Here is a 19,654-nt window from a genome sequence, read left to right as displayed (position 1 = left end):
CGATTTTCGCGTGTCGAAAATTCCGATTTTCAACTGCACGAACAATATTATTGCTTATCCAGAGAAATCTTCCAACCTGGCGGAGTGAAGAAGACAAAGAAGACCTGTTCCGCAAACGTCAAACTGCTGCACACTTCAAAAAGTATGCACACAACCTTGAAACAAAAATAAATAGTTGAAAATCTAAATTATGTTTAATGGCGTACAGCTGCATACTAAAGTGCTAAAACTACACCTAATATAGTTTAGAAATAAGTTACATGTTGTGGCAGCAATTGCGATTACATAAACCATAAATGAAACAATTTTCATTATTTTTGAATTTTATGGCAACCAAGTGAGTGAGAGCTTTTTAGCGTGAACCGAGCACTTTTGACGTTTGCGGAACGACTGCGGCGGTCGAAACCACCGCAACCCCGTTGGATTTTTTCTATTTTACCGCAAATATCTCTTTCCATGAAAGAGAGTCGGATGTGTCGGCGGGGAATCTACCTCATTGAACAGGTCTAATAATCATTGACTACAATCATCGATGACTGCAGTTTGACAGCTTTTGGCACTGTTGTCAAAAACGAAAGTCACGTGAGGGACCACGTCGGAAAGCGGAACGAACAAATCGATAACAGAGAGCAAACCCCACTAGAAACGTTGTGGAAATCGAGAACGTCATATGATCACTGGTGCAAAAGTTTGAGCTGCAAAATGGCACGGGTGATTTTCCTCCTATTTTCGCTGTTTGTCGCAGGTAAGTTCAATTTTGTGCATTGGAAAAGCGTGAGCAATGGATAGTTGTAGTGCCGGCAATGATGTGAAAAAGAAAATGACGCCAAATTATAAGTTTCGATTACTCATCAGGGGAATGTTTCCATCCGTCACCCTTATCACGGGACAAGGACATTAGTGAAGAAAATTATTAATCCTCGACTCTCTTCTTATTGTAGCTAACTGTGATCAGCTGTCGATAGTTTACGCACCAAAGGCCCTGGAATTCCACGGCCATTCCCGGTTGGATGCCGAATCCGTGTCGGATGTTTTCGGTGCCGCCCTCGGTTACTCTGTGTCGCACCCTACCGAGTGGGATGGACTGATCGTGAAGGATCCCTTCAACATGGCCAATGGTGCAGTTGTGGTCGTTGCTGAGGGCCTAGATCGACTCTCGCTGGATGTACGAGATGAACCATGACCCCGTGATGCATTCAGCTAATTTTGTGTTACGTGTTTCTTTTAGGGAGCTCAAACTTACGAACTGTATGGATCCGGATCTGATTCGATTGGAGAACTGGTCCAAAAGTCAGCTGACCACAACGGTGTGAGCTTTGAGATTGATCTGAAGGAATCGGTAAGTAAAAACCTAATTAATTCGAAAATGCTTCTAACGGGAGGAGTTTTGCAGGCGGACAGCTTCTCCACTCCGATGGGAACCGTCCAGCCGGATGACGATGACGTCGAGCTCCAGTACCTGAAGCCAAAGTCGAACAAGGCCGATTCGGATTTCATGCGTCAAATTGCTTTCATCAACGGATTGAGTGATTTGCTGGTCACCTCCACCGATGAGAACGTGCCAACTGTCCACATCGTTCGGATGTCGTTTGAAGCTCTCCTGGCTGCCCATGAACCGTCATCCCAAGCTGTGCAAGAAGCCAAGAAGCTACTGGCCAACGCCATGCTTGAACTGCAAACCGCAGCGGAAAAGGCTTTCGATGGAGCCGTTGTCGTTGGTTTGATTACTTCCACTGAGGCGCCACTGATCCGCTCCAAACGACAGGCCACGGAAACCGAGGATGACAATCCGGTAAGTTATTGAATGGATTGATTCGGCCTTGTAAAGTCAAACCTGAATCTCTAAAATTTCAGAAACATATTACTCCTTATAGATACTTGGAAGACAATTCATTGCATAGAGGCCTAAACTTTATTTCGATTCACTTTCTATAATAACAAACAAAGCATGGATAAGATGTTCATACTTTAATCATTGAAATTTGAGATCATTATATGTTTAAGTTGAACGCATTCAATTTTTCGTCTGTGTAACTCGTGTTTCGCCCTTGTTGATTTCGCATTATACGTTTTACACAGTGTGCTCTCTATATTTATTTATTTATTTGAAGTCTCCTTCGCCTGCCTTGTGCCTATAGCCGACAGCTTTGGAGAATAGTTACGGTTAGGATAGCTCAGATCAATCTTCATCATACAAAAGGACGATTGTAATCTGTACTGACTTAAGCAAAATGATACAGCCCAACTGTCTTAAGTCAAAAACCTTACCTTCGTAAGGGAAATTTCTATCTAGGTAACTTTGTGAATCCGATGTATGCTATTTTCACCGAAAATGAAATGGCAAACTCTCGTGTCATGTCTCGAGCATGTGTGCTTGTCAACAAGGCAATTGTAGCTTCACGTCTCTGAACTAACAACCACAGATGTATGTGCTGTTATAATTGACATATCTGCTGGAATCTCAATAGGAAAAGCGTCTATTGTGGAAACCCGAGTAGAAGAGAATTGCAAAATAACGGAAAGTTTTTCCATTCCAACAGAATTACTGAATGGCAAAATTCACCATTGGTTTGTTTGAAATACCTAAGTGACAAAATGGCAAAAATAATAACTCACATTGTTCGATAAAATAACTAAAGAATGTCAAATTTTGACATTACAATGGCAAACCAAGAACAGGAAAAAATAAGCTTGGGAATTGCAAAATATACCATTTTTGAGTTATTATAACATAATAACAAAATAAATAAGTTTTCCGGATGGAATTTAATTGCTGCACTCTGAATAGAGTTGAAACCTCTACACTAGACCTGAAGATAGAAAAGAGTACGTAGTCTTTCAGAAGCAGTTTGCCAGCCGTACGCGGAAAATGATATCCATTAAGACACTGTTGCATACTGACTCAGAAAGTTACGGTAGAAGGTTGGGAAATTTTCAATTGGTTAGTCAGTCTTCAAGTTAAGGATGTCGTGTTCTAGTCATACGATTTGTACTTGTCTTCTTGTTTGGTTTTGTGTTGTTGTTCATAATGTATTTCTTCTTTTAGCAAGTTAGTTGTCGTATGGTCAAGGCTTTTTTAGTTTCTTGTCTCATGTTCCTCAATATAATGTAATGTCGTGTCATGTTATCCATTAATCTAAGTGATCTATCAGATGGTTCTGTTTGTTATTTTATTTTTGCGATCCGCGTTTTTATAATGATTGTTATCTATGATGAAAAATCGTCTTTCGTCAACGAGCATATCGGTTCTTAGTTTCCATAGATGCATGTCATAATCTCTAGTCCTTCATGTAATACCAGCATTAAAACGTCACAATGTATATTTTGTCATACATAAATCTCGTTGTCCAGCTAGTCAAAGAAAAATAGTTTTCGTTATGTTAACCTACATAGATGTCAAAAATGCGTCAAGTGATGATTACATGTAAGCTTTGAAACTGTCAACACTATTAAATTATACATTTCCTTTGTATTGGAATATAAGTTTTTTGGTTGATTTTGAAAATTTAAATGAAACTAACAAACTAGTCATTCGAAACATTTGAGAGTAAGCGTTGGCTTTGACGTTTTGTGTGGCCTAATGGATTGGAAAAGGTGGGAGATTGTGTTTTGAACTGTGGAGATAATATATTGTTAATTAAATGGTCAACGTTATTTACCTTTATGTTGTTTTAAGGTTAATCAATGTGCATTTTGTACTTTATACTTGCGTGATCCGTGTAGGTAATTGTTCCGGTTTTGGAACCTTTATTCCATCTGTACGACATGCACCGTTGATATTGTTCAATGTCGTGATGCTTTGGCCTTTGGTACTCGTGGCATTGAATTGGTAAAGTTGAGGTACATGAAAATATACAACAGGTAACATGTATTAGTGCTTTTGGTGATACTTTCACAACGGCCATTCAGAATGGTTCAACGGGTGTAGATGAGAAGATCATCCCTGCTGGCTTGCAGCGTTCAACAAACTGAGTGTATGGTATTACTTCAATAGGTATACGAACGCGAACAAAACAAATGCACGGACACGAATATTAAAAAAAAAGAATGATCTTTCATCCCACCTTCAAGTGATCCTCACAAGTAGCATTTTTCGTTCAGGCACTTTGAATGTCAATTTGCAACTTGTTCACACAAGAAATCTGCCTCGACCAAGTTGGCAGAACGCGCCCATACCCCTTTCTGAACCGAAGGGCAGGGACAAACAAACGTCAAAAGTTATCATTACAATAATCAAAATTAATACTTCATCATTAAATGCGTTGTTGTTAAGTGTCAAAACTGCGATTCTTTATCGAACTTGCAAGAGATCTACAATATCTCACCAGTAATGATAGACGAATTTCGCGCCAACTCGACCAGTGGTTGGCAACACCCTCTCAGAATCGAATGAAACTTGGTGGGCATAAAGACTAGGTTTTTATAAGCAACTTTGCATACTTAAATTTTCGAAAATTGTCAAGAGTAACATTTGAAGAGGGCCTAATTTTTTTTTGAAGAATTTTTTAAAATCGATGTAACTCAAAAATGACAAGACCTATAGAAAAGTGTTGTATGGGGGACTTTTAGAGAATTGTCCAAGCTTTCATGAAAAAATATTTTTAAAAAATTCTAAATACATTTTTACACGCTAAAAAATATATTTTTAAAATTAAAAGTCAATTTACAGAAAATGCTCACTTTTTTATGTTTTGAATTTTTTTTTCCAAGAAAGTCAATATTGTTGCCTAACTTTCCTCCATACACCACAAGATGGGCACTTTTAAGGAAAAAAAGTTTTTCTAACAAAAACTATTTCATGTTATTTTTTTTAGCGTGTTGCGCATTAACTCGTACAGGATGTATCAAGAATCCTTATACCCATTTAATAACACTCAATGGGCATTACAACTTTGTTTGATTGGGTGCCTTTTTTTTCTTGGCGTTACATCCCAACTGGAATAGAACCTGTTTCTCAGCTTGTTTTGATATCTGAATGCTTAAAACAGCATTCTGTTTGCTGAAATTGTATTATTGTGTGCCTAGAACCAGTGAACTAACATCATTATTAGAAGCGAATGATAAAGAATCGGTTTTATTTCAACAATGGCTAACCACTGATCGATGCAATTTGGAAACTACCGTCGATGGGGGTGACAATGGGTCTGGGGGGTGAGATTGGGTCAAAACGGAGAAACATAAAATTTGAAATAGCTCAATAACTATCACTAATTTATATTGAAAACTTTATATTATTTCAAAGGGGAGATGTTTTTACACGTCATGATGCACAATAAGATGTTTTGCAATAATCGTTTTTTGTTAAATTTGTGGCTAAACTTATATGGTGAAACTACTAGTAAATCACTCTGAAAAAAATTCTCTTTCGTAATGTTTAACACAAGCACTTAACCATACATTTTCCTATAAGTGGTTAGCTGTAGGTATTACCTGGTTGATGTAATGAAAAAAGCGGGCTGTCATTGCTCTTTTTATTTAGAAACTTAATATTTTCGACCCTATGTCTAAATATTAAGAATGGGGGTGAGATTGGGCCAAGCAAGTTATCGAGTGCACATAACCTTAACTAAAAATTTAACTTGTTATCCAGTCCCCATTTGACGTTAGAGTGGTGCCATGTTTACCGTATTTTCACTAAAGCACGCTTTCTTTCAAAAATATGTCGAGAAGCGTCAAACGAGTCTGTTGATACGTTTAGTGCCTAAAATCATTTATAACAATACACCCATGCGTGTGGACAACTCCTCTAATCATCAGCTAATCTTTAGTGTACTGCAATATCGTAAGCTCACAAAATAGACTTAACATAATATTTGAACGACCCTCTATCTTGAGATGGAGTGATTTGCTTTAGCAATATAGAGGCCAATGATCATGTACATAAGAGTTTATAACGGAGGTTTTGGTTAAACATTTCTTATGCAGTATACAAAAACTAGCATGTTTTTTTACAATCAATCTCTCATTCTTTCTTTGACCCTCCCTCATTGTAATCTCCCCTCCCCTCATGGAGGTTGAAACTCTTAATGAGGATGATTATGATGGCTAAAAATGATGATACAGTATACAAACGTTATTTTATCAAATTTCAACCATTTTTTTCGGTTGTATTAGCCCTTTTAGGTGGATTAATCATGTTTTGAAATTACCCAAGCTTTTATTCGTCATGATAATATTGTGTTTTAAGTAGGTTTACTATATATGATCAATAAAATTTATTTATATTCTTAGATAGGTGATTTCGAATACTTTGACCCATTCTCACCCCCTCTAAGGGGTGAGATTGGGTCAATTTTCAATAATTTGTAGTTTACTAAGCAATTCATATAACGTGATACTTTCTTGCTAAACTATCATTACCACATAGGAGAGTATACATACCAAATAAAAAGTTACTCCGACTTCGATTGCATTTGTTATTTAACAAACAATCTTTGAGTATCGTTTTTTGACCCATTCTCACCCCCAACGACGGTATTACTAAGACTATAGACGAGTTTGTTCCGTATTTTGTAGAAAAAGTTGATAAGCTTATAACTCATGATTTCATTTATAAAGAATCCTCATTTTTGCGGGATAAAAAAGAATCTCTTAAACAGGGTGAGGTATTAACAATTTGTGACTTTTCAGAAAATTATTATTTATCATTCAAAATTCAGCTCAAGGTTACCATTGGAATAATTCTCAAGCTACCATTCACCCCTTTGAAGTGTACTACAGAAAAGAAAATAAGTTGGAAAACTTGAGCTTTATAATAATATCTGAAGTACTTACACACGATACAACAGCAGTTCAGTTATTTATATCAAAACTGCTGGATTTCATTAAACAATCGATTGATTTCTCAAAAATTACTTTCATGTCAAATGGAGCAGCAGCTCATTATAAGAACAAAAAAAAAATGCCAGTTTGTGCAGTTTTCGGTCCAATTATGGATTGGAAGCAGAATGGCACTTCTTCGCAACTTCACATGGCAAAGGTCCATGTGACGCTGTTGGAGGTACTCTCAAGCGAATGGCAAAACGAGCAAGTCTTGCTCGAGATTATGGAAACACAATCACAACTCCTCGAGAACTGTATGACTGGGCAGTTAAGCAGTCAGATATACATATAACAAAATTGAATTTCTGCTTTATTTCAAATGAAAAATATGCAAAAATGACGGATGAACTTGAAGAACTATACACATACAGTCACGTAAAAACAATACCTGGTACACAAAAATTTCATTCATTTGTACCAATTTCTGAAAATCAAATTGAAGCGAAGAAGTTTTCGAATTCAAAAGATAATCCAAAAAAATTACTTTGTTTCAGATAGACTAAAGATCTAATATTCAAAAAACGTTACAATAGAATGTATAAAAGAAGGATGTATATATTGTAGAAAAGAAAATAATTGAATACACATATACATATGTACATATTTCATCAATACACAAGCGTTTTCATTGATATAAAACCCTAAAAGCAAATTTGTCTTGAGCCCTTTCCAATATCAAGCACGTTTTCAATGTCAAGCACGTTAAGATATTAAAAAAGTAGTTGAGCCCATTAAGTTTTAATGGATTGTCATTAGGATTCTGGATACATTACTGTACGAGTTAATGCACAACACGCAAAAAAAAATAAAATGAAAAAGTTTTTTTTAGAAAACTTTTTTTTTCCTTAAAAGTGCCCATCTTGTGATGTATGGAGGAAAGTTAGGCAACTATATTGTCTTTCTTGGGAAAAAAAAAATGCAAAACATAAAAAAGTGGACTTTTTCTGTAAATTGACTTTTAATTTTGAAAAGATATTTTTTAGCGTGTAAAACATTTTTTTATATTTTTTAAATATGTTTTCTTGAAAGCTTGGACAATTCCCTAAAAGTCCCCCATACATCACTTTTTTGTACAACTTATCATATTCGAGTTATGTTTTTTGTGAAAAAAACGGCTAATGCGCAACACGCTAAAAAAAACTAACATGAAAAAGTTTTTGTTAGAAAAACTTTTTTTCCTTAAAAGTGCCCATCTTGTGATGTATGGAGGAAAGTTAGGCAACAATATTGACTTTCTTGGAAAAAAATTTCAAAACATAAAAAAGTGGGCATTTTCTGTAAATTGACTTTTAATTTTAAAAATATATGTTTTAGCGTGTAAAAATGTATTTAGAATTTTTAAAATATTTTTTCATGAAAGCTTGGACAATTCTCTAAATGTCACCCATACATCACTTTTTTGTACATCTTATCATATTCGAGTTATTTTTTGTGAAAAAAAAACGGTTAAAGAACTTTGACTCTTTTTAAATGTTAGCCTAGGTTAATTTTGAAAAAACAAAATACGCAAAGTTGCTTGAAAAGGTAAAGTCTTGAAACCTACAAAATTTCATAACATTCTGAGGGGGTGCTGCCAACCCCGAAGACGAGTTGGTGCGAAATTCGTCTTAGAGAGTGCCACTCGTCTTGTCGCTTGACGCTTACATAGAAAAAGGCAAGAGAGGGCATTCTTTCTATTTTAATTTTTTGATGCCATGCTTGATCGTATTATTCAATAAAAGCTAGATACTGGCAAATAACTTCCGGAAGGTACACAAGAAACCTGGGAAAAGTCGATGGCGAAATTCGAAATTCGATTCGCGAAATTCGATGGCGAAATTCCAAAGAAAGCCTAGCAGAAATACCTGAATGAATCCCTGAAGAAATCGATGAAGGAGTCCCGAGGAGAAATCTCTGATGGAATACCGAAAATATCCCTGACGGAATCTTGGAAGGAATTAATGAAAGAATCTCAGGAGGAATTCCAATGGAATTCCAGAAAAAAATCCCGAAAGAATTCAATAAATCACGGGAGATTTTTTTAAAAGAATCCCCGAAAGGATTCAGGAGGATTCCCCATCAGAACGCCGGCTCCAGAGGCACGTTATCCTCCATTTGAGACATTTGTGCCAAGCTGGAAAAAATCAGTGAAGGAATCTCATGATAAATTGCTGAAGAAATTCCATTTGGAATTCCAGATGGAATCCTGGTAGAAATATCTAAAGAAACGCCGCAAGGAACCCAGGAAGAATCTCTGATGGAAGCCCAGGATACATTTTTTTTTAAATCCTTGAAGGAATCTCAGGAGAACTAACTTAAACAAATTTACTTTACATTTGGAGTGTGAGTGTGACCCATACACTGCGACCACACGTGATTCTGCAGCAACATTTGCGCCACCTAGTGAGCCTTGGATTACTTAACATATAGGTACAACCATTCAACCTCCTGTTAGATAAAAAGTTTTAGATATAACGCTTTGCTCTTGCAGAATTAGTCACATATTGACCAATTGACATATGTGGGGAATCTTTATTTGACCATCGCTACATCGTTTTGTGAAATACGTCGCTAACTTTGCGTTTCAGGAATACCCGGTCAACCAACTATAATCTCTTTACTCTGGTTGCGGCCAAATTTCATGGATACATACTCATCATCCATGATAACTTCAAATCCAAGTGATTTAAGATGATGTCGTTGATACTTCAACGTTCTTGATCATAGAAGCTTTTGAAGAAGCTTGACCATTGTGTTCTGTGGAAGACTACAAGGGGCGCCCCTTGATGAAACACGACATCTGGTCTGACCAAGCTCAGGAAACAATGTAGAAAGAGTTGGAACACACGACGGTTGGCTGGATCGGAGGCTTTCAGGTCAGCTTGCAAGGCCTACCAGAAAGCACTTCTGCTGAACGATCCTCCATACAGATGTTTCCAGTTTGTGTGAAGTCAGTAGGTTGAACAAAATCCTTTCGAAATCAAAGGATATCCTAGTGAACGAAAATTGTTTACCAAATGGCGATTTCACTTCCTCTGATGAGGAAGTTCTGGAATATACAGTACACACTTCTCCGGATGTGTGGATATTACATTTCCGGGTGAACTGAATTTCTTTTCCTGTAGTTATGATTTTGTAGCTCGGGCTCGGAGTATTGTAACTATAGAATCGATTAAGTGGGCGCTTTGCTCCATGTAAATCTGCTGTTTGCTTCAGAAGGGATTTGATTATATCAAACATGTTTTGAAAAAAAAAAATAACTTCATTTCTATAGGTCCCAAGTGCAGATGAGAGGCTCTCTTCAAGTCTCCTCTCTTTCGATTATAATGTGCTTATATTTATAAATTTTGATTTATTTCTTGCGTCGGAAGATAGATTAAATAATCCTTTTCCGATCTACACATCACAAATTAATTTAAAGAGAACTGGAACAAAGAGAGCCGCTCATTTGCAGATCGGACCTTTAGATATGTTTGTCGCCACTTTTTCGCAGTTTTGCTACAGGGTATATTCCTAAATCTTAGCGGGATATTACTGTAAAGTTTATTCCGAAGTGTGTCGTGCGTCGTATGAAGAAGCAAAGAGTTTCAGACCTATCAGTTTGACCTCTTTTCTTCTGAAATGCTTAGAACGCATTATCGATCATCACATCCGTGATGTTCATCTGGCCAACGTGCCTCTTTATGTGAACCAACATGCTTACCAACCTGGAAAGTCCACTGTGGCACATTTTTACACGCTTTTGTTTACGATATCGAGAAGGCATTCGTTTAAAAGCAATCCTGTCTAGGTGTTTTCTCAGACATCGAAAGAGCCTTTGACAACGTGCCTTTCGATGCCACGCACGAGGGCATGGTTGGTATATCTCCAAATGAATTTACCAAATCCTCAAAAACCGACATCTCTTCTCGACATTCGTCAAGCAGCGATTCGTAAATTGAATGTTTGTAGATGCCTCGAAGGGGGAGTCTTGTCATCACTTTTGTGGAATCTCGCAGCAGATTCGCTATTGAGGCAACATAATGATAGGGGTTTTCCTACTTACGGTTTTGCCGAGGAGTACCTAACATTGTTAATCGGTATGTGCATCGACCTCATGCAAAGCGCTCTTCAGGTAGTTGAGGGTTGGTGTCGCCAATTTAACACATCTGTTGTTCTTTTTGTGGCAAGGCAAAACCACAAAGCCGTTCGACCTTTGCGTATCTTTGATTCTGAAATCGATGTGACTGAACATGATCTAACTACACATTCATCTTACACAATACGCACTCTTCTTGTGCTTACCATCTACGGATACTCGGTTTACTAGAGGAAACTCCTATAAATCGCAGATCACAAACACACCTCGTTGGTTCCACTATTTGGTAAATTGGGACAAAGTTGTCATTGCTTCAAGTGATCCTACAATTGATTCTTATTTTCCATATGGGGTATTTTCTACGAAATTCCCTTCCCGGAAAGAGTGGACATCTGGTATAACCTATCTGGAGAGAAATTCAACATCGTATGTTACACTACTGGTGGCTCCCTTCTCGAAGGTCGAGCTGGTACTGGTGTCTACTATCGTGAGCTAAGGCTGCATCAGTCTTACTCATTTAGTAGACTGCAACTTTTTTATCGTGCTATTTAAATCCATTGAACATCCAATGGGACCAATCCTTCCTTCTCTCTCAGGTAGCAATTAAGTTAAAATTCACAAATAAAAAAAAATGCATTTGGAGCCGGCGTTCTGATTCTTGATACCAGGTTTCGGGATTGTAGGATTTGACTTTTTTCATACGCGGATAAACCAGATTTACACATATTTTCGCTGTTTCTAATAATCCTCATATTTTACATTACAGTTGAACATCGCTTTGAAGTACGACAGCAACTATCCGGTGATCTTCAACATCATCCTGTGGTTCAGCGTCATCCTAGTCTTCTCACTGCTGGCCATCTCGATTGCCATCGCCACCATGGACCCGGGCAGGGACTCCATCATCTACCGCATGACCTCCACCAGAATGAAGAAGGACAACTAAACGCGTCCATGGGCGTCCTTCACATTCTGTTTTCTTCATCCCCACATCGGAGAGAGCCAAACGATGATATTGGTGTCATTAGCGAATCACTCGCGCCCCCCAGAAAAAAAAGTATTAGCTCAACTGTAAATTATCGATCAAGCAGTGCAAATAGCTTCTCTTCTTTTGTTCCGTTGTAGTAAATAAATCGCGGAAATCATTTGAAAGTGCACAACAGAAGTCCTCTCTCCGTCACTTCATTCGATCAAAAGAGACATACAATCTGTGGTTCTCATCTAAAGTCTTTTACTTTGACTTAGCCTGTAGCAGTTTAAGTAAGTACCTACAATTTGTATAGAAAAGTGCAGTACATTAACTTAATGGTATTTGAAAACTTTGCACACCAAATCGCATTGTTTCGTTGTTGTTGTAATTTTGATTTTTAATTTGAAGAGCGTAACGTAAAATAAAGGGAAAACATTCCACCCCTAGAAAATAAAATTAAGTTTTATTTGAATTTGAAAGATGATGACACATCATTGAAGAGCTGTTTTTTTTATAGAATGAGAAAATTTGCTAATCAGATACCCAAGAGGTTTTTGCTCGGAGTATGTGGGTTTCGACCCACTAAAACCTCATTCTCTCTCTTCCTTATCTTCGCGGTACGTCCGTTAGGGATGACTTCAAGAAGAGGGGACCGTACATGAGTACCTACCCTCTATTAATTAGCGTTCCAGGTGGTACCTTTGTATAAAAGTGTAAGAGTGTATTGATACGAGTATGAAGACTTACACACACTATTATGAATAGTGCCACCTCCATCCGTGGTGGCGCTGCTAACAGTGACTCCCGATTTTCAGCAGTGCTCCAAGTCTTTTTGATAAAGTAATCTTCGGTCCTAGTACTTTAGACTATCCAAGGGAGGGGGGTTGATTTACGGGGGGTGTTCTGTTGGTCGGCCCGCCATTTTCTCTGTAGTTCAAGTAGGAAGTAACGGGTCCCACATGCCCACCGCAACTGGAGTATGTCTCCGAGACATTCAGCTGCTCTTCTTTAGTCTCAAACTTGAGGCTCAATAAGAGCGGGATTATGAAGATGTTGTTAATTAGTTTAAATTTTCACCTATATGGTTTTGCATTATGCGATTTACACAGTGTATTCTGTGTATCCTCGATTTTGGCGTTTTCCAAACGATACCGTTCTGGGTTTATTGCTGCTGTTCTTCGTTGTGTTGTGTTTGTGAAGAGTTTAATCTTGCCTAGATTGGGTAGTGGCTACGATTAGGATAGCTCAGATCAATCTTCAGCATGAAAGAACAGCAACGATCAATCTTTGTAGACTTATGCAAAATGGTACAGCCCAAGTGGCCTTAGTCCAAGAACTAGTCCAAGGTGAGTTTATACCTACGAAACCTTGTGAACCCGGTGTTTGCTACTTTCAGTAAAAATGAAATGGCAAACTCGCGTGTCATGCCTCGAGCCTGTGTACTTGATAACAACGCAATCGTTGCTACACTCATCTCTGAACTAACCATAAGAGATGTACACTGTGGTGCATAATTGATCGGACATCGCTGATTTTCATACAAAATGGCCATGTTTGAGATGCTGTAACTGGGTAACTCTCGCTGAGACCGTCCCACTATTTACACCATGTCTTCAAAAATGTTTGAGGTGGCGATTTTCTAAAAGCCCTCCCCAATAAAGTAAGGAAAATGCATTTGGTTAATCAAATTGGTGGACCCCCCGTTAGTTAGAGCCACAAGCATTTTGGCGAACCCCTCGATTTTGGTCAATTGTTGGCTCATTTAAACCGTTATAACTCGAAAGTTTCGCCAGAAACCACTTTAAAACTATAGGTTGTTGGAAAGAGCAAAGATAGAGGTACTCTTTGCTGTTATAAAAAGTTTGGTCGGCCATATTGATTTCGGCCGCCATCTTCAATTTATGTACCAAAACATTTTTTTCACCATGTTGGCAACCACCGATTTTCAAATTTCTTGCGTCAATCGAAAGCTGGGACATTTTTACACAACATATCAAAAATTTAGAGATGTATCTTTTTCCCATCAAAAGTTATCTGCACTTTTGTAAATCATGACACGTTTTCTCCGTACATTTCCATGCGCACCGGCAATGACACGCAACAGCATCAAAGTTGGCGCCTGCTTGTATACACAAACGCACCTGCAGCAAAATTAGGGCAAATCGGAGGATCGTTCTCATTTTTAACTGTTTCTCAACGATGCGGGCATTGCTTTTTAAACTTTTTTGGTGTTTTGAAAAGCTGAAACTTTCAACTTTTCATTAGTGGATTCAGATTTAGAATAAATGTTCGTAAACACTGTGAAATAACGCTGCATTTATGAAAAACAATCGGCACCTGGCCCAGTGCGCAAAAGTGGCATGATTCACAAAAGTGCAGATAACTTTTGATAGGAAAAAGATACATCTTTAAATTTTTGATATGTTGTGTAAAATTGTCCCCGCTTTCGATTGACGCAAAAATTTTGAAAATCGGTGGTTGCCAACATGGTGAAAATACAGTTTTGGTATAAAAATCCAAGATGGCGGCCAAAATCAATATGGCCGACCAAACTTTTTATAACTGTAAATAGTAGCCTTATCTTCTCTCTTTTCAACAACCTATAGTTTTTAGGTGGTTTCTGGAGAAACTTTCGAGTTATAACGGTTTAAATGAATCAACAATTGACAAAAATCGAGGGGTCCGCCAAAATGCTTGTGGCTCTAACTAACAGGGGGTCCACCAATTTGATTAACCAAATGCATTTTCCTTATTTTTTTGGGGAGGACTTTCAGAAAATCGCCACCTTAAACATTTTTGAAGACATGGTGTAAATAGTGGGACGGTCTCAGCGAGAGTTACCCAACTATGGTTTGCTTTGATGGATTGAGCTCAATTTTTGTCACGAAACTACAAATATGCTGAATTTTACGTGTACGAAGTATTACATGTTTTCGTTCACAGGTCTGGGCGTGGTAAGGCGTTGAAAATATTGCAAAAGTGATTTACACCTTTGATTTACACGCGTGCCGCTGTCCGATCACTTTTGCAATATTTTCAACGCCTTGCCACGCCCAGACCTGTGAACGAAAACATTTAATACTTCGTACCAGGGGCGTACAATTTCGTTTCAATGATACACTTTCATGCAACATTTGAATGAGTCACTTCAAGTGTTTCATACATTTTTCTAATGACTCGGTCGTTAAAAAAAACTTTTCCACTCATCGTAGCACTCGGTAGTCTCCCACCCGGTCGCATTGCTTGTGCTTCACCCGTCAGAGCATTAGTGTCTCACTGGTGCGCGCTAGTCTCTCAATGGTTACGGGCGCCCGTTAATTGGATTTAAGCGGTCGAATTTGTTATCCTCTTTCATAAAACATAATTATCATTCTATTGGCGTGCACCACTATTTAAAAATGTGGTTTAAATAGTGTTTTTAGCATGTTGAAGTATTTCAATGACTCATAAATGAAACGAAAATCCAAGTGTATCATCCCATGTTTCATATACACTTGTCTCTGTAGCAGCAACGAACGAGTGTGTTGCTGGGTGAGAGATGAAGCATCACAGCAGTCCGTTCGCATGGGAAACGATTTGCTACAGTCGTCGTACGTCATGTTTTCCTTTCGAAATTGCACGACCCTGCTTCGTACACGTAAAATTCAGCATATTTGTAGTTCCGTGACAAAAATTGAGCTCAATCCATCTCTTGAGAGGAATGGAAAACGCGTGTTTGCTGGTTGAGCTTTGAAGAACTAATGAATATATTTTCAGTTTATTACATCTAAACAAGTGGTTGCTAATAAGCGTGTCGGTAGCTAGGGTTGCCAAGGATAACAATTAACAAATCGTAGGTTACTACTCTATACAATACTCCTCCTTAACCTACAATACCAAGTAATTTCTTGAAAGCTTCGTGATTCTGCCGGGTCAAAGGTTTGGTAAATCCATCCGCCGGCTGCTGCTTGGTGGACACGTAATCCAGGGAAATGTCGCCACGATCTAGTGCTTCTCGGACAAAATGGTATCGAATTGAAATGTGCTTTGTACGAGGATTATAACCTTGATTTCTTGCCACACATATCGCTGACTGGTTATCGCATAAAATTGGAACTTGAATATCGCCATAGACTTGCTTCAACATCTGCTGCCACCAGAGAGCTTCTTGGGTAGTTCTTGACAACGCAATGTACTCCGCTTCGCAAGTTGATAGCGCCACAACTTCTTGTCGCTTGCAGTTCCACGAAATCGCTCCTCCCATCTTGCTGAAGACGTAACCACTGGTGGATCTTCGGTTTTCTTCGTCTCCTCCCCAATCCGCATCCGTATATCCAGTAAGCTGCGGGTTGCCAGTTACCGAATACTCCAAACGGTTTTCTGAAGTGCCCTTGAGATAGCGTATGATGCGCTTCACTGCCTCCCAGTGTCTACGGCCAGGGTTACTGCTAAACTTACTCACCATGTTAACAGCAAAAAAAATGTCTGGTCGGGTTGCTTGAGCGATGTACGTTAATGATCCAACTGCTTCTTTGTAGGGGATGGACTGCATGCTTTGTATCTCTTCTTGATTAGATGGACACATTGCTTGATCGAGTTTCACACCAGGATCAGCCGGGGTAGACACAGAATTACAGTTCGCCATGTTGAACCGGTTGAGAACATCAAGAATATACTGCTGTTGGTCTATCCAAATCTTACCCTTCGTTCTGTCGCGTGTGATCCTAAGTCTTAAGCAAAATTTTGCTTCTCCCAGATCCTTCATCTTGAAGCGACTATTCAGGTAGGTTTTCAGCTTCTTCTTCATTTCCGAATCGTTAGTGAACAGGAGGAAGTCATCCACATAAATCGTTACAAAGATCATCTTCTCGTCATCAATCTTGAAATATAAACACGGGTCCAACGAAGAACGTACCAATCCAAATTCTCGCAATGCTTGATCCAGTTGAAGGTTCCACACACGACTTGACTGCTTCAAACCGTACAACACTCTCTTCAAACGACATACCTTCGTGTAATCTTGAACAAAACCTTCGGGTTGCTCCATGAAAATGACCTCATCAGTTAATTTTCCTTGAAGAAAGGCGGTTATTGCATCCATTTGATCTATGTCCAAATTGTGTTGAGCCGCCAGTGACATCAGATATCGAATAGTTGAGTAACGTACGACGGGAGAGTAAACTTCATCAAAATCGATTCCGAAACGCTGGGAACAGCCCTTCACGACAAGCCTTGCTTTCAATCGCTCAACTGCGCCATCAGGTCCTCGTTTCGTTTTGTATACCCATTTGTTCTTGATCGCCTTCCGTCCTTTCGGTAAGTCGGTCAGCACCCAGGTTTCATTTTCGTGCAATGCTTCAATCTCCTCTCGCATAGCAGCCATCCATTGCTGATGATCGGGTCGTCTCATAGCCTCGGTGTAACTAGTGGGGTCATCTTCCATCTCAGAAGTCATCAGGGTTGATTCTGTGAAATCGTCTGGAGCAGTGATTGAACTTAAACACATAAAATCGGAATACTTGCCTGGGGGTTGGCGCTCCCGACCGCTGCGCCTGAATCCATGCTGCTCTTCAGCGGATCTATCAATTTGCGGTGGGAGCGCAGTGTCAGGCTCCACGACATCCAGGGAAGATGGACGATCTTCAGGTTGACTGTCTTCTCGATTGTTCTCCGCAAGCTGGATATTGGCGGCTTCACATGGCAGCTGATCATCCATTTCCGACCAAGTAATCAACTCGATGAACTCCACAGGCTTACGTTGATCATTTGCGTCTTTCGGGTGACACTGTTGCGCTTCATTGATGAACACGACATCACGGCTTATTATCACCTCATCCTTTTCTTGAATGTACACTCGGAAAACTTTTGAATTTTCAGCATATCCAACGAAAATACCTTCAGTAGATTTTGGATCGAACTTCTGTCTTTTCTGTTTCGGACAATGCACCATCACTCGCGATCCAAACACTCGTAGATGCTTCAGGTCCGGCTTCTTTCGACGCCACGCTTCCTCCGGTGTTGATTCTATTGCTCGGGTTGGGGATCGGTTTACCAGATAAGCAGCTGTAGAAACGGCTTCCGCCCAAAACTTTTTCGGCAGTCCCATAGCATTCAGCATCGACCTCGCTTTCTCCACTAATGTTCGGTTCATTCGCTCTGCAGTTCCATTCTGTTCTGGTGTGTAGGGACAGGTCGTTTGATGGATCACACCGTCTCGCTCGAAGCTTCTCTTCATCGTCGAATTCGTGAACTCGGTGCCATTATTCGTTCGCAGGATTTTCATCTTTCGTCCAGTCTGTCGCTCAACTTGTGCTTTGAACCTCTCGTACACTTCCTTTACTTGACCCTTGGATTCTAAGAAGTACACGAAAACCTTGCGACTGGCATCGTCGACAAAGGTTACGAAGTAACGGCTTCCACCAATCGATGAGATTTCTACCGGTCCACAAACATCGGAATGCACCAAGTCCAACGGATTTTCTGCCCGCGACGAACTAGAACGAAAAGAACTTCTTGTGTGCTTACCCTGAGCGCATGCGATGCAGTCCGCTGTTGCACCAAGTCGTTGCGGCACTCCGTCCACCATCGTAGGAAGCTTGCCCAAATACTGCTGATTCAAATGTCCTAGCCTTCGGTGCCACAAGTTGGTACTGTCCGTCACTAATGCTCGTTCCGATCGCTTCTGATTCAGCTTGTACATTCCATTCTCCTGAGTACCGGTGACCACGATATCGCCATCCTCGTCTCGAACTTCACATCCTTCCGCTTTGAATAACACTGTCATATTCTTGGCGCAAATCTTGCTGATGGAAAGCAGGTTCGTTGTCAAGTCCGGCACCGTCCAAACGTCTTTTACTTCTATTTCCCCTTCTTCCAGTTCCAGCTTCACCGATCCTCTAGCCACAGATTTGATGCTTTGACTACTTGCGGTGTCGATTGATTGTACCCAGTCCGTTTGCTTGTAGAATCCTTCCTCGGTCCGCGTCATGTGCGAAGTTGCCCCGGAGTCAAAATACCAATCTTCTTCTCTTCCGGATCCCATCGCTAACGAGACACACAAAGCTTTACCTTTAGGCTTGAAAGAACTTGAAGGTTGCTTCTGAGGACAATTAGCAGCGTAGTGCCCCGGTTTCTTGCAGGTAAAACAGGTACCGTTCTTCTTTTCTGCACCACCTTTCGTACGCTTCCACTTCTGTTTCGAATAGAGAGCACCCTCAGCGCTGGAACTCTTCAAAGGCCATTTGACGTCTTGGATTATCTTCGCCTTCACTACATCCGCGGTTAACTCCATGCCCGATGCTTGAAGGCCCATAATCATCGGATTGTAGTATTCGGGCAATCCTTTCAGCAGCAATGAAGCCAGCCATTGATCGTTGACTTCAAAACCGATTTCACTCAAATCATCTGATGTTGTCACCAACTTATCGACGTAATCTTCCACAGAATCACATTCTTCCAACTTGATCGTCGTCAACTTGTCCAGAAGACCAAATCGTCGAATCAGCCCGTTGTCCTGGAAAGCTTGCTGCAGTTTCTCCCATGCTTGTTGAGCGGTTTCCGCATGCTTGACCAAACTAAAGTTGTGCTTCTCTAAGCTTAAACAGATAGTCGCCAATGCTCGGTCACTCATATCCGGGTCGACTGCAACATTTTCCAACGGCTTGACCGCACGCCACGTACCTTCACGTATTAACGCCATTTTCATTGAAAACGCCCACGATGCATAATTCTGCCTTCCTTTGAGCTTCTCCATGGCCGGTAGATTTACTGCACTTCCAAACGTTCGAACCGGAGCTCCAGGCCGCACACCAACTCCACTTGCAGTT

General features: G+C 39.8%; 1 protein-coding gene across 2 annotated transcripts; it reads left to right on the top strand.

The window, feature by feature from the left end:
• The first annotated feature begins 584 nt into the window (after positions 1–584).
• Positions 585–12,305, top strand: LOC109432145 (ATPase H(+)-transporting accessory protein 2). Of its 2 annotated transcripts, XR_002135365.3 has the most exons (6): positions 585–745; positions 942–1,165; positions 1,229–1,339; positions 1,394–1,792; positions 11,646–11,936; positions 12,005–12,305. XR_002135365.3 is itself a non-coding variant. In XM_019708449.3 (5 exons), exons 1-5 carry the CDS (start codon positions 703–705, stop codon positions 11,823–11,825), a joined length of 957 nt encoding a protein of 318 aa, XP_019563994.3. In that variant the 5' UTR covers positions 585–702; the 3' UTR covers positions 11,826–12,305. The 2 variants fall into 2 exon arrangements, 1 of the variants encoding a protein (XP_019563994.3); XM_019708449.3 differs by having other exon boundaries at positions 11,646–12,305.
• The last annotated feature ends 7,349 nt before the right edge of the window (positions 12,306–19,654 follow it).

This window comes from Aedes albopictus, chromosome 1, assembly GCF_035046485.1.
Source record: "Aedes albopictus strain Foshan chromosome 1, AalbF5, whole genome shotgun sequence".
In the NCBI taxonomy this organism is placed as follows: Eukaryota; Metazoa; Arthropoda; class Insecta; order Diptera; family Culicidae; genus Aedes; species Aedes albopictus.
This window is presented reverse-complemented; position numbering and strand designations above follow the sequence as displayed.

Bases quoted from the DNA above. Each gene is read 5' to 3' on its own strand.
- LOC109432145 (XM_019708449.3), top strand. From the start codon at position 703: ATGGCACGGGTGATTTTCCTCCTATTTTCGCTGTTTGTCGCAG. The intron at 746-941 runs GTAAGTTCAATT...TTCTTATTGTAG, and splicing joins ATTTTCGCTGTTTGTCGCAG to CTAACTGTGATCAGCTGTCG. The intron at 1,793-11,645 runs GTAAGTTATTGA...TTTACATTACAG, and splicing joins AAACCGAGGATGACAATCCG to TTGAACATCGCTTTGAAGTA.